Here is a 16283-nt window from a genome sequence, read left to right as displayed (position 1 = left end):
CTCCAAAACATGTCATTTTTTTCCATTTACTCTAGCAATGATTTTCGATGAATTGGAATAAAGGAACATTAAAGCACATTTCCTGTTACACACAGTATACAGGTACCGAGTACCGACAACTATCTACAGGTAATACCATACTGATCAGTAATAACCTTTTGCATCGCTACTGCTTTCTTTTTGTCTTCTATATAGTGCAGCGATCAGTACAGCTGGGCGTGTGTGACGGGCGGGACTAGCATGGGGGTGTGGGCTGGAGGAGAAGGGAAAGGTGACGGAGGGAAGAGGAAGAAGTTGTATTGCTGGTGTTGGGACGTGTTACTGAGGGCACGGCAGTCCGGTAATCAGTGGCGGCTCTGGGCCGGGGTACAGTATTCCGTAGAGGGGCGTTTATTCCAGAACTAGCACGTAGAAGGATAGCGCACAATGACATTCTGGGGTGCTGTGCTGTGTGACTCTCCATGTATTGTCCGGCAAAGTCAGTCAGGTAGTGAGAGCTGAGGGGAAGGAGACTATTAATAACTTACCTATGGACGATATCGGCAAGTGATTGTCTAGCTGTAACAGCCACCCATGCACTAGATGTGACTATAGTGATCGCTTTGTGTATGTGGTGTATACATTGAACTGTGCTGGATGATTGCTCACACATACATCCACATTCCTGGGGACATGTAATTAGTGAGGCAGTGCCACATTAGCGTCATGTTTCCCTTTCATTGAGTCAGTGCCAGGGTGCCCATAGTTTAGTTTACTAATTGCTGTTAGGGAAAGTCTGTACATTTTTATACATGTTTGTGAACAAACTATTTACATGATCGACTACAAAGGAAAAGCAACAAGGTATTTGTCTACTCCTGTAGGAATGAGGTCTACTATTAGCCTATCTTACCCCGTGTGCAAATATTTAGTGGACAATTTATACTAAAAGAATTTACTTTTTATTTAGCATTCTGTAGTTTATACTTCACAAACATGCAGTAAAAAATAGATTTATTAGTTTAAAACAAAAAAATACCATAATCCTTCCTTAGCATAGCAGCGAGACGCAAGTTACTAGCTGTCCTATACTTCCACTAAAAGTGTGGCAGTGTGATTTCAATGATGAGTAAAAGGCGACGTGGATTGGTAAATCCTTGGCAACCACTGAGGAAGAGGAAGGGACTTTGTCTATTGGCCGCTATCTCCTGTGTGTTATTCTTTGGCTTCCTGTTGCTGAGCAAAGGTGCAGAAGACCATAGTAGCCAGTATTCAGAAGGACTTAATGTAGAGGATAAACATGAACGCAGGGAAGTTATGGAAAATGTGTTAGACTATGAACAACTAAAGAGTCCAGTGTATGATAAACCACCGTTGGATCCTCACTCCTTGGGAGAGTTTGGGCGTTCTGTGAAACTCAACCTTCAAGGAGAGGAAAAGAAGCTGGAGGAGGAAAGCATCAACAAACATCAGATAAACATCTACCTCAGTGAAAAGATCTCGCTACACCGTCGTCTGGAGGAGAGATGGAACCCAATGTAAGTCTAACTAGAACACCTGATAAACTTATGATGAACCCTTCCTAAGGACCACTTTGGGAATGTCATGTTTCTGTTGTGTACAAACTAATATATATATATATATATATATATATATACATACACACACACACGCATAAATATTGGGACATTGACAGAATTTTCCTATTTTGGCCTCTATTCACCACCACAATGGCTTTGAAATGAAACAAACAAGATGTGCTTTAACTGCAGACTTTCAGATTTAATTTGAGGGTAATTACATCCAAATCAGGTGAACGGTGTAGGAATTACAACAGTTTCTATATGTGCCTCCCACTTTTTAAGGGGCCAAAAGTAATGGGACAAACTAAACAATCCTAAATCTAACTTTCACTTTTTAATACTTTGTTGTAAATCCTTTGCAGGCAATTACAGCCTGAAGTCTGGAACGCATAGACATCACCATACGCTGGGTTTCATCCCTGGTGATGCTCTGCCAGGCCTCTACTGCACATGCCTTCAGTTCTTGCTTGTTCTTGGGGCATTTTCCCTTCAGTTTTGTCTTCATCAAGTGAAATGCATGCTCAGTCGGATTCAGGTCAGGGGATTGACTTGGCCATTGCATAACATTCCACTTTTTAGCCTTAAAAAACTATTTGGTTGCTTTTGCAGTATGCTTCAGGTCATTGTCCATCTGCACTGTGAAGCGCTGTCCAATGAGTTCTGAAGCATTTGAGTGAATATGAGCATATAATATTGCCCGAAACACTTCAGAATTCATTCTGCTGCTTTTGTCAGCAGTCACATCATCAATAAATACAAGGGAACCAGTTCCATTGGCAGCCATACATGCCCATGCCATGACACTACCACCATCATGCTTCACTGATGAGGTGGTATGTTTTGGATCATGAGCAGTTCCTTTCCTTCTCCAAGCTCTTCTCTTCCCATCACTCTGGTAGAAGTTGATCTTTGTCTCATCTGTCCATAGGACGTTGTTCCAGAACTGTAATGGCTTTTTTAGATGTTGTTTGGCAAACTCTAATCTGGTCTTCCTGTTTTTGTGGCTCACCAATGGTTTACATCTTGTGGTGAACCCTCTATATTCACTCTTGTGAAGTCTTCCCTTGATTGTTGACTTTGACACATATACACCTACCTCCTGGAGAGTGTTCTTGATTTGGCCAACTGTTGTGAAGGGGTTTTTCTTCACCAGGGAAATAATTCTTCTGTCATCCACCACAGTTGTTTTCCGTGGTCTTCCGGGTCTTTTGGTGTAGCTGAGCTCTCCAATGCATTCTTTCTTTTTAAGAATGTTATAAACCGTTGATTTGGCCACACCTAATGTGTTTTGCTATCTCTTTGATGGGTTTGTTTTGATTTTTCAGCCTAATGATGGCTTGCTTCACTGATAGTGACAGCTCTTTGGATCTCATATTGAGAGTCGACAGCAACTGATTCCAAATGCAAATGTCACACCTAGAATCAACTCCAGACCTTTTACCTGCTTAATTGATAATGAAATAACGAGGGAATAGCCCACACCTGTCCATGAAATAGCTTTTGAGTTGATAGTCCCATTACTTTTGTGCCCTTAAAAAGTGGGAGGCACATATAGAAACCGTTGTAATTCCTACACCGTTCACCTGATTTGGATGTAATTACCCTCAAATTAAATCTGAAAGTCTGCAGTTAAAGCACATCTTGTTTGTGTAATTTCAAATCCATTGTGGTGGTGAATAGAGGCCAAAATATGTAAATTCTGTCAATGTCCCAATATTTATGCACCTGACTGTGTGTGTGTATGTATATGTGTGTGTGTGTGTATGTATATATATATATATATATATTGGGTACACACATTTGATCGGCCAATATATCATGCCCCCGTCGGCCACTGTGTACAGACGATATGTGCTGCACAGCCAATGAACAGATATGTCTGCAGATTTATGTCCATCGGAAAGTGTGTTTGTACGGGCGAACACGGGTGCAGAGAGGGGGGGGGGAGCTGCGAGCGGGTACGGCGCACAGCTCCCCCCCTTTGGCATAGGAGACTGCTCGGGCTGCTGCTTTAGCAGTCACGGACAGTCTCCCCAATGCAGCCCAGCACACAGCAGCGTGTGCTGGGTTGCTGTGGATGGGGAGCTGTGCTGGAGCCGGGTAAGTAGTACCCGCTCGCGGCTCCCCCCCCCCTCCTCTCTGCACCCGTGTACGGGTGATCAGCCGATCGCCCGAACACACTTGCCAATGGACAGATATGTCTGCAGACATATCTGTTCATTGGCTGTGCAGCACAGCCAATGCTATATGTCTGCGAACGACGTTGTTCACAGACATATTGTCTGTACACACTGGCCGACGTGCAGCAGATATATTGGCCCATCAATTGGTCGGCCAGTGTGTACCCAACATAAAAATTAAAGTTGTTGAGTTTTGTGTAGTGGTTGTTGCCTTTCTCAAGACTAGCAGCACCCACTGCTAAGCGTGTTCTTCAAGTTCATTTTGATTGTAACTGCAGGTCAATTGTGGTCCACAGCCAAGCAGAATGGTGTGTGTTTGTTTAGGCATTTTAAATCTCCACATATTTGTCAAGCAGAACAGCAATGAGAAATCGTGGGGCCCGGGACTCACAAAATAGGCAGGGACACAACCGTCTCCATGTTTCTGCAACTCCAGCCCCGCAGTGTCTTCTCAGCCAACACTCCTTCTGTCTCCCCATTCTGCCCCCTACAGATATTTACCTTCTCCTGTATCTTCTGGCCGCTCCTCTTCTCGCTGTGGCCGGATCCTCTGTCAGTGGTGCGGCACATATGATGTAATGACATCACACGTGTCTTACCTCAATAAAAAATAAAACCTATATTCCCTCTGTGATTTCCCCCCCCCCCCACATTCCCCCATCTCAGTCAGTCAGTCTCTCTCTCTCATCTCTCTCATCTCTCTCTCATCTCTCTCTCTCTCTCATCCCCCTCTCTCTCTCTCTCTCTCTCTCTCTCTCTCTCTCTCTCTCTCTCTCTCTCTCTCTATCCCCCTCTCTCTCTCTCTCTCTCTCTCTCTCATCCCCCCCTCTCTCTCTCTCTCTCTCTCTCTCTCATCCCCCCCTCTCTCTCTCTCTCTCATCCCCCCCCTCTCTCTCTCTCTCTCTCTCTCTCTCTCATCCCCCCCCCCCTCTCTCTCTCTCTCTCTCTCTCTCTCTCTCATCCCCCCCTCTCTCTCTCACCCCCCCTCTCTCTCTCTCTCTCTCTCTCTCTCTCTCTCATCCTCCCTCTCTCTCTCTCTCATCCCCCCCTCTCTCTCATCCCCCCTCTCTCACCCCCCCTCTCTCTCTCTCTCATCCCCCTCTCTCTCTCTCATCCCCCCCTCTCTCTCTCTCTCTCTCTCTCTCTCTCTCATCCCCCCTCTTTCTCTCATCCCCCCTCTTTCTCTCATCCCCCCTCTTTCTCTCATCCCCCCTCTCTCTCTCATCCCCCCTCTCTCTCTCATCCCCCTCTCTCTCTCATCCCCCCTCTCTCTCTCATCCCCCCTCTCTCTCTCATCCCCCCTCTCTCTCTCATCCCCCCTCTCTCTCTCATCCCCTCTCTCTCTCTCTCTCTCTCTCTCTCATCCCCTCTCTCTCTCTCTCTCTCTCTCTCTCTCATATCCCCCCCCCTCTCTCTCTCTCTCTCATCCCCTCTCTCTCTCTCATCCCCTCTCTCTCTCTCTCTCTCATCCCCCCTCTCTCTCTCTCTCACCCCCCCCTCTCTCTCTCTCTCTCATCCCCCCTCTCATCCCCCCCTCTCTCTCTCTCTCTCTCTCTCATCCCCCTCTCTCTCTCTCTCTCTCTCTCTCTCTCATCCCCCCCTCTCTCTCTCTCTCTCTCTCATCCCCCCTCTCTCTCTCTCTCATCCCCCCTCTCTCTCTCTCTCATCCCCCCCTCTCTCTCATCCCCCCTCTCTCTCTCTCTCTCTCTCTCTCTCTCTCATCCTCCCCTCTCTCCCCTTCCATCTGTCAGTGACATCCCCCAACACACACACAATTCCCCTCTGCCTGTCACTAACCTCCACCCCCCCCCCACACACACGCACACATTCCCCTCTCTAGGTCAGTGACACCCCCCCCCCTTCTGTCTGTCACTTGTGCTCCCCACCTCCCCTCCCCATCTGTCAGTGAGCTGTGGAGCCGGTTGCAAGGAGGAGAAGTCCGCAGCCTGTGTGGGAAGACTAGTGTGTGCTAGTCACACTGCTCAGTCATATGCTGAGCTGATCTGGGCTGCTTGAGCTCATTGTCAGCTTGCTGATCCGGGGAAGGGGCCAGCCAGCAGAAACAAAAGGCAGCTATTACGACTGTCAGTCAGGATACCGACGGGCCCATTATTCCCAAGGTGCACCTGCTGCATCGCTGGTAAGTCCGTCCCTAGGCGGACCCCCCTCTCTGCCCTGGCCCAGGAATCCAGATGCCGCAGTCCACCCTATTGGCGGCTCAGTTGCCAAGTAAGAATTTACAGTTGAGGGGAACCCACTGGTGGATTTTTTTTAGTTCGTATGAGTTCCTATTGATTGCTCTAAGGGCCCTTTTGTCCAACTTGGTCATAAATGTGTGGTACCGAAACAGACACATTCGACAATGAAGTCAAACAACATAACATGAGGCCTTATTTGTGTCATTCTCTGATTACTGGACACACTGACAGATCTTGGCCATTAACCAACCAGATTATTCACCAGTCCGGACTGGCGTCTGACTTATTCACTTCAGATGTTGCTCATGACTTGACCAGTTTGTTCCAAAATAATACAACTTGTTTGCCTTATCTGTCTAATATTACAAAAAAATGCATTACAAAAATACTTTATTTTCACACCCAGTCTACCATCTGATGTTTCTGAATGTAAAAAGTAATATACATATATATAATGCCAGTAGGCATGTGGATATATGAATATAGTGTAAAATGTTAACAAATATTTACATTTCATATGCTGATGTTTTAGTACTCTGTGGCTCACTCTGTGTTTTGCTGTTGCAGTAGTTCTTTCCGGGTTGGGTACGGGATGCCGACGTTCGGGATCCCTGCTGTCAGAATCCCGACACCGGCATCCCGACTACGTTAGCATCCCGACGGCTGAAGGTAAGTATACCTAACCTAAACTCCCCCCCCCCCCACCCCCCACCCTCCCCTCCCCTTCCCTTCCCTAGTGTCTAAACCTAACCCTCCCTCTCTGGTCCCTTACCCTCACCCTTACCTACATTCGGTATGCCAGGCATCGGGATTTGTGCGTGGGGCTAATGATAGGCGTCGGGATTTAGACACCTGTCATTAGTCCCATGCTGGGATTTCACTGTCTGGAAGCTGGCAGTCGGCATTTCGACCGCCGGCTTCTTGACTACATCCCGTCAAAATGATAGTGGGCTTATAATCACTTTTTCATCTGGCTCTTGGCTCACAAGGGAGCTAGACAATATTTTGAAAATGAGAGGTTAAGAATGCAGCAACCTTCTAGCATATGAGATCTGCCTCATCAGGGAATTTGTGTATGTGGTATTTTATATGTAGCATGAAAATTATTCTGAACAATTTTCAGAGCAAACAATTACAGTTGAATACAGTGAGTGTTTACAAACACATGCTTTAACTTGTTACATATTAGCAAATCTAACCCAACCACAGAGTCAGACATAGGGCAAATAAGGACCGGAGGCTGCTTCTGAGGAGAGCAGGGACTGTGCTATGAGGAGGATAGGGATCTGTGTAGTGATTGTTGGAATAGGGGCTGTTATCTGAAGGAGGACACACACTGGGGACTGTCAGTAGGAACCCTGGAGAATGGGACAGGGAGCATAATTTAAGGTGGAGAGAGTGAGGCCAGGGCCATTATCTAAGGGGATTAGAGACCTGGAACAATATCTGAGGAGGAGTAGAGATACTGTACCTTAAATTGAGGATGCTAGAGACATTATCTGAGGAGAATATAGACCTGGGATTCTCATCTGTAGTCAGTCACAACTCCATTATTTGAAATAATACAGCAAATGATTTAAGTGAGTAAAATTGCAATCTAAAATTATTAAACATGTTTATTTAAATATATTTATATTAGTTTTAGTGTTTCTTAGAATAAGATTTACTCAGCAAAGAGCCCTTACCTAATTGTTGGGAGGATAACGGAGTAAAAAAAATTGTGGCCCTCTGTTCTAAGTAATTTCATGAATGCAGCACTTCAAGAAAAACGTTTGGATGTCCCTACATTAAAGCGACTGGCAGAGATAGTGCAGTGACAAAGGAAAATAAGGTGGGCAGCGGTGTTGAATATGGACCACAGAGGGATAATTTGCAAGTTCATTAGGTCAGGTAGGAATAGGTTGCAATAATATAGGCCAGAGATGATACAGGTGAGAGTGACACTTTTAGTAGCTTTCAGGGTGAGAAAGGGTTAGTCCTTGATGTATTACTGAAGTGAAAGCGGCAATATTGGAAGAGGCACTGAATGTTTGGAGTGAAGGGGAGGGTAGAGAGAGTCAAGAATGACGGTATATTTTAGTATCATTAGCGTACAGGTAGTATTGAAGAAGTTGATGAGCTCTTTGAAAGTGTAGAGTGAAAAGAGAAGAGTGCCATGGACCGATACTTCAAGAGGCCTAAGCAGGGATAGGGACAGACAAGAAGCAGTTGATCAAATAGGAGGTGAACCATGAGTATGCAGAGTCTTTCATAATAAGGGAATTTAATGAACATAATTATTAGATGGGATTTGTTACCTTTGAGAAGTGAACATATAGGGGTTTGGGAGCAAAACAAAAATTAATTTCACCTTTCAAAAAGGTAGTGATCAAAAACACATTCTAATCCACCAAGAATGGCTTAAAGTTTTTGAATGATCCAGAGTCCACATCTGAAACTCATTGAGAACCTTTGGAATGGCCTAAAGAGGGTTGTGCAGTGGAGATTCTCTCACAGTTTGATGGACCTTGAACTATTTTTGTAGGATATAGATATGATATAGAATTGCTGGCTTCAGGTGTGCAAAATGTATAGTCTTAAAAAAAAAAAAAAAGACTTCTAGAATAAAATTGAAAGTGCAAGTTTAGGGGTGTTCATACTTAATGCAACCAGTATATTGTTTTGTTTCACTTAATTTCCCTAAAAAAATGTCTTTGTTTTTCACTTGAGCTTTGCTTGTTTCAAGGTCACACTAAAGATGGAAAAGATCATTATTTATCTTGATTTCAGGCTTTATTTCTATAAGGGTTTGTAAACTTCATAAGGCAATTAGGAGCATTTTATAAGAAAAGCACAGAAGATTAATGTAGCTATGTGAATATAATAATTACATACTATTAACAGGCACAACATAATTGATATCAATCTGTATCCCATCATTTGTAGATCTCTTATTTTACATAAAATTATGCCAAAACTGCAGTTTCTGCATAATTTTATGTATCGATCCTTTGCACTAATGGCACATTGCAGGAGATTTCACAGAAATCTCCGGCAAAGTGTTAATTAGCACTTCAGACTGCAGTCCCCAATATTATCAATTGGGACTACGATCTGACCCCAATGTGGAGTTTAGCCCCAGTAGTTTACACGATCTTCAGATGGTGTAAACTACTGTTTGCCTATGGGTGCTCCAGGGGCAGGAGGTAGATCTTTTGATCTCTCCCCTGCAGCCCCTGGCCCCGGAAGCTGACACTGTGTGCATGTGCCGAGTCACTTCCTCCCCCCCGAAATACCAGGGATATATCTCGCGGGGACAGCAGTTACCGCAACCGCTGTCCCTGCGAGCTCCCGGTAGTACAAAGCTGGGATATTTTCATTAAAAATGGAAATATTCCTTTCGAGTTGGAACGTTAATAATTGCGGAAGTACCGCGATTATTAATACATAGGCCCCCTAATTTGCAGTGTAAATGAGATATGAGAAATATCAATAAATTTAAACTTTTGTAAATAAGCTCAATAGAGAGCACAGAGGCTATAGCAAATAATGATTACAAAAATTACATTAGTGTAACACACAGGCAAATATACAACACCTCATTTTTATCACCCATGTATGTCAATTGCATTCCATAAAAAAAAATTTTTATATAGAATTTTTGTTGTGATTATGGTGAATAGTATGGAGTTAATAATATAACATAAACTGGTCAGCCATAACATTAAAACCACTAACAAGTGAAGTGAATAATAATAATCTTGTTACAATGGCACCTGTTAAAGGGTGGGATATATTAGGCATGTGTCTGGGAGGACTTCATGGTGTCTTCAGTATAGTTGGAGAAATTCTATCGGAAACATGTACTTTGAAAATGTTTAAGGATTAAACTGATTTTTACACAAAAAGTATGCAGATCTTGCAGTTTCTGCATAATTTTATGTATTGATCATCATATGTACTACAGGTTGAGTCTCCCATATCCAAAATGCTTGGGACCAGGGGTATTTTGGATATCTGAATATTCCGTATTTTGGAATATATGCATACCGTAATGAGAAATCTTGGGAATGGGACCCAAATCTAAACACAGAATGGATTTATGTTCTATATACACCTTATACACAGAGCCTGCAGGTCATTTTATACAATATTTTTTATAATTTTGTGCATCAAAAAAAGTTTGTGTACATACATGAAATTAATTTGTTTCATATACACCTTATACACACGGCTTGAAGGTTATTTTATACTGTGTTTTAATAATTTTGTGCTTTAAATAAAGTTTGTTTACATCGAACCATCAAAAAGCAAAGGTTTCACTTTCTCAGTCATGCTAATAATATTCTGTATTTTGGAATATTCCGTATTTTGGAATATTCCGTGTTTCGGAATATTTGGATATGGGAGACTCAACCTGTAATGGCACAATGCAGGAGATTTCACAAATATCCACTGCAAAGTGCTAATTAGCACTGCAGATTGCAGTTCCCATTATTATCAATGGGGACTACGATCTGACCCCTATGTACTAAACTCCAAAAAGCAAAGCGTGTCGGAGTTTAGCTCCGGTATTTTACGCCATCTTCAGATGGTGTAAACTACTGTCAGTCTATGGGCGCTCCAGGGCAGAAGAGAGATCTTTTGATCCCTCCCCATGCAGCCCCCGGCCAGTCTAGGAAGCTGACGCTATGCACATGCAGTGTCAGCTTCCCCCAGGGAAGTCTTTCACTTCAGTGAAAGACTTCTCCGGAATGCTGGATATATAACTCGCGGGGACAGCGGTTACCGCAACCGCTGTCCCTGCGAGTTCCTGAGAATTTTCCTGGCGAGTTGTAACGTTAATATTTACGGAAGTACCGCAATTATTTATACATAGGCCCCTAAGGGGGGTATTTATCAAAACTGGGGGAGAGGTAACATTTTAAAAAATAAATTACCAACCAATCAGCTCCCAACTATCATTTTTAAACAGTCTCCAAAAAACTGGGAGAGATAAATTGTGAGAGATAAAGTACAAACCAATCAGCTTCCAATTTACATTTTGCAGGCTGTGTTTAAAAAACTAGTTAGGAGCTGATTGGTTTGTAATTTATTTGTTATAATTGTATCTCTTATCCAGCTTTGATAAATATCCCCCTTAGTATTTTTTCAATTTATTTATTGTATTACACACTTTATGAAAAATTATGTAACATATCATCTGTCCGTCTCCCCTCTCCCCTAGATTGTAAGCTCCTAGGAGCAGGGTCCTCCTCCCCACTGTCTCACAGCCTTCTTCTCTAGCACTTCTATGACAGCCTTCACCTTCACCTATGGAGAATTTTGTTGCTAATTGTTATTTGTGTTCTGTTTATATTTTGGTTACTGTATTGTAATGTTCTGTGTACCCTTTACTGTATGTACGGCGCTGCGGACCATTTGTGGTGTCCTATAAAGAAAATGTAATAATAATATTATATATGGTCTTATTTAACCAGTGCCGTCCCACATTCAGTGTTGTCCTTTCTATATGTATTGTGGAGTGTGGTGATTTTTTTAATTTATTTTTTGCTCTGTACGGTGGGTAGGCAGCAGGTCAGCACACTGATGGGATACCCACCTTTTACTGCGTAGTACTGTAATCTGTTCTATTTTTTTTTTGCAAATCAGTTCTATATTTGATGGTGTATTTGTAACCCAATATTTGTAACACAATTTTCTGCACTGCAAATCAGGGATAACATTACTAAGTAAACTCCTTTTAAACAATTTTCTCATGACATGCCAATCAGTGTTTTTTGTGACTTCGTGTTAAACAAATATTGTCTAAGATATTTCAGGCTTGTTTTGTGTAAAGGTAATCGCATTTAAGATCCTGTTTCCACGTTGACAAGTTTAAAGCTTATTTCACTGTAGTTTATTTAGAAAGAGAGTAAAATCTTCAAACATTTAGGGCCATATGTATCAAAGCTTGATGTGAGATAAAATTGTGCGATATATATCACCAACCAATCAGCTTCTAACTTACATTTTGCAGACTGTGTTTAAGAAATGATAGTTTGGAGCTGATTGGTTGGTGATATATATCGCACAATTTTATCTCACATTAAGCTTTGCTAAATATGCCCCTTAAAGTACGTGTAAAATGCATTTCAATCCTCCATTTTGTGTTTTTAAGTAAAATTAATGTTGAATTTCTGATTGATTGATTTTATTTTATTTCAGTAGTCCATCAAAGACCCAAGAAAAACCATAGTTCAGAACAGTCTAGAATCATAAGTACGTTTATCTTTTGGCACCAATTATTTTGCAATAATATACTATTAGGTGCTTGTCCTATTCCATTTTTTTTCTTGTAATCATAATTAACCTTAAAAATAAAATTTAAACGTATGTGCTATATTAAAAACCATACAGTATAAACTTTTTTTCCCCTAATCAGCCCTGAAAAAAAATTGATTATATTTATTATCACCACATTTTCTGCAATCATTTTTGATATGCGCATTTAGGCCAGTGTTTCCCAACCTCGGTCCTCAAGGCACACTAACAGTCCAGGTTTTAATTATATCCATACTTGAGCACAGATGGTTAAATCAAAATAACTGAGGTACTAATTAAGACACCTGTGCTCAAGTATGGCTATTCTTAACACCTGGACTGTTAAGGTGCGTACACACTGTACAATATCTATGAATGATCATGATATCGTTCAACGATATATCGTTCATTTTTATGCAGTGAACGACCAACGATGAGCGTTCCCGCATGAACGGTAATAATATCGATGATCGTCCGTACATGCAGGCTAACTTGCTTGATATTGTCAACTTTGCCTGTTCAGAGATGTGGCAGGATGACTTCACTGAAAGATATCTTTGAAAGACATTTTTCAAGTCGTTGGTGCTACAGATCCGTATCATGTGTATGCAGCTTTGGTGTGCCTTGAGGGCCGTGGTTGGGAACCCCTGATTTAGGCATTCAATTAATGTCTATTAGATTTAAAAAAAAAAAAAAGTGCAGATTAAATTATGGCTAATTGTTTGCCCTGCACTATTCAGTGAAGCGCCGCATCCACAAAAATCTGCATTCAATGCGCCCTTGGTGACTACCTATGGGTTTACCGTGCAAGGAAATTGACTAATAATTGAATTTCTTCGGGCGTTCTACCCAAAGCCTTACCCACTCGTTAAACACCTTGGGTAATTGAATTTGTCCCTAAAGGTATTTATTTTCTTCTGTTATAGATGTGTCCTCATACATCATTCCTGCAGTCGCTCCAAGCGGCCCCTTTCGGCACGCCAGGTCATGTACTACTCTGCTAGCACAGAGTGTCATTTTGCCTCTTCTTTTTTTTTTCTTTGTCAAAAATGAATCTTAAGGGGCCCATACACTGCCGATGGATCACCGCAATGTTGCAATTCTACAAGCCGGCATTGCAGGATCTGTGAAATCTAATACTGTATGATCATGATTGGCACATTGGTAAAATTTAACATGGAGAATCTCACAGATCCGCAGATGGATCGCGGAACATAAATGGGCGCTGGTCGGCAATTCCAACCATCGGATCAGTGTTTCCGATCCTATCGCAGGATCCCACGATCTGTTGGTAGATTTATGGGGCCATTAGTTGCAATGCGACACACCAGGAGGCTGTGCTGATTAATTTCATATGCAACACTTTTATACTTGTGTATGACTGAGACCAATCTATATATGAAGTGCTGCAATGCTGCATTTTTGTGCTTCATATACAAACTCAGTCGCACACAGATATAAATGTTGCATATGAAATCACTCAGCACAGTCTCCTGGTGTGTCCTTAGTCGCATTGTGACTAAGACAAATTTTTTCCCACAAAAAAGCAAAAAAGATGCCCGGCGCTAGCAGAGCCACATGAGACCTGGCGGCCCACTCGCGCCTGGCATCTTACGCGGCGTATTGAGACTAGATGTATGAATACACATTTGTATAATAATTCAGAATATGTTGACAGATTCTCTTTATCATTTAATTTATACATTTATATATTTTGATCTTTTAATTCCCCAATCACATTGCTCCAATTTATCCAGCAGGTACATAGAAGTGGGAGCAACACTATTTATTTGGCTATTTGGGGGTTAGCTCCCCTAAAACTTGTTCCTCAGTTTATCACAGGTGATGTAAGTAATTAATATGATCATGAAATAAAGACCGCCCGATATGCCGGCTCCCCCCTGTCTCACCTGCTTAGCAATGAATGGGATCGCACATCGCATCCCCTGATCCTATGGTGCATTATTCGTGCAGAGAGATGTGGGGGTGCGATGTACGACCCCCTGGGAGTGCGCTCGACCCGATATCGGGGCCATACACTGTGCGATATAGCAGGCAAGTCGCACCAATCAGTTGGATCGGCTGCTATATCGCCCCGTGTATGGGGACCTTTAGAATATCTATGCAGAATGTTTTATTAGAAAGTTTTTCCTTTTTTAAATTTTATGATTTCATAATTATATCCCAAATTACCAAGTTATCCTTTTATGAATGTGTTCCGGCAATGTGTTTTTTTTGTATGACTTTGACAACTCCACAAGTCTCCAATGTTCTCAATACTCCTTTAAAAACCGACCTTTCTACAAGTCTTCTACTTAACTCTGCATTTGCTGGCCCAGCCTGCCTCTGCCACATATTTACTCTTCCCATTTGATTGTAAGCTCTTACCAGCAGAGCTATCACTCCTCCTCTCTTGAACACTCGCATGGGCTTCCTATGCGTCCTTGTACAATGCACTTGCATGTTCTATACTGCTTTTTTGTTTGATTTGTGTTTTTCCTGTTACAATTTGCATATTATGCTTATTTTCTTAGTATTATCACATAAATGCCTCTCATGTTCTGCATTTAATCATTGCTTGATATCTATTTTGTTTGACCTCTTTTGTATTTTTTCTATTTCCCTATTGTGCAGCATTATGGAATTCTGTGGCACAATGGGGTGGATGTATGAAGCAGTGAAGAGAGTATAGAAGTGTGCCAGTGGAGAAGTTACCCATGGCAACTAATCAGCTTTGAGATTGCATTTATCAAGTACATTCTGTAAAATAATAGGTAGGAGCTGATTGGTTGCCATGGGCAACTTCTTCACTGGCACACTTCTACACTCTTTTCACTGCTCCATTCATCTACCCCAGTATGAGAGAGAAGTAATATTATTGAGTTTGCCATTTGTCTAAGACAGGGGTTGCTGGACTTTTATGACTTGGGATCTACTTTTTGTTCAAATACTTACAGTGATCTACCAACGTCAGTGTGTTGAGGCGAATATTATTATTGGTGCTATTATTAAGTAATAGCACCAATAACAATCCCCACATCAAATAATAGCACCAACAGTAGTGCTCACATTATGGGCATTATGGCTATTTTTAATGTATGCATTATTATTGGTGCTATTATTTGATGTGGGCACCACATCAAATAATAGCACCAATAACAATGCACACCTTAAAAAAAATAACCCTAATAATAATGATTAAGGCTATTTTTTAATGTGTGCATTATTCGTGTTATTTAATAGCAACAATAATAATTTCCACCTTCAAATAATAATCCCAATAATAATGCTCACAGAACACTTAAATTACCTGTCAAGTCATCAACCTTGCACTGTGCCCGCTTCGGATAACTGCTGCCAGACTGGATCAGACTGCATCTGATCTGCAATGTGGTTTCATAGGCTTCTTACAGCATCATAACATTACGCGCGTGCTGCACCACTGTGAAGTGGGCTTCTAAATGCCATTTACAAGCTCTTCACAGCGCACGGGTGACGACATGATGTCACACACACACTGCACCACTGGAAACTGGACTTCTGAGGCCCCAGAAGCTGTCAGAGGTTTCTTAACGGTCAGAGGTTAAGTTGATCGTGATCCACTGCAGATTCCCCGCGTGCTATCTGTAGAATGTGATCAACATTGTGGCCAGGTCTGGTCTAAGACATAGCTGCCTTTATGGTGTCCTGTTAGCTGCATACACTCCTTTGTAAGTATTTTGGTGTCGCCCAGCATACCTGAAAGCCCTGTAGTTTTTTGGATGGCATTCTTTTTGGGAATGTATTTGGCCAACTTAAGAAAGAAGTACAGCTCTCCCCAGGGAAATACATAGACAACACCTTGTCTAATAGATATATAATGTATGTATTTTTGTTTTATTGATAAGGCGATAATTCATCACTTTATATCTTTATAAAAGCTGGGGTGAAGCTAACCTACACATTTTACCTTGCCTTATATGTAATGAACTCACCGGATTGACAGTAGGTTCTATTCCCAAAAGACATTATTTATTATTATTATTATTATTATTATTATTATTAGAAGGGCATTTTGACCT

At 41.9% G+C, this 16283-nt stretch overlaps 1 protein-coding gene across 1 annotated transcript in view; it reads left to right on the top strand.

The window, feature by feature from the left end:
- The first annotated feature begins 292 nt into the window (after positions 1 to 292).
- The window catches only part of GALNT12 (polypeptide N-acetylgalactosaminyltransferase 12), a 75917-nt gene continuing 59926 nt past the window's right edge, over positions 293 to 16283 (top strand). The window contains exon 1 of the mRNA XM_088442273.1: positions 293 to 1517. Within this exon, the coding sequence (XP_088298399.1) occupies positions 1102 to 1517 (416 nt within the window). The 5' untranslated portion in view covers positions 293 to 1101. The remainder of the gene's footprint in view (positions 1518 to 16283) is intronic.

Source organism: Taudactylus pleione, unplaced genomic scaffold (genome assembly GCF_031769625.1).
Source record: "Taudactylus pleione unplaced genomic scaffold, aTauple2 ptg000309l, whole genome shotgun sequence".
Taxonomy (NCBI): Eukaryota; Metazoa; Chordata; class Amphibia; order Anura; family Myobatrachidae; genus Taudactylus; species Taudactylus pleione.
Note: the sequence above shows the minus strand (reverse complement) of the source record. Positions and strands in the feature narration are given on the sequence as shown.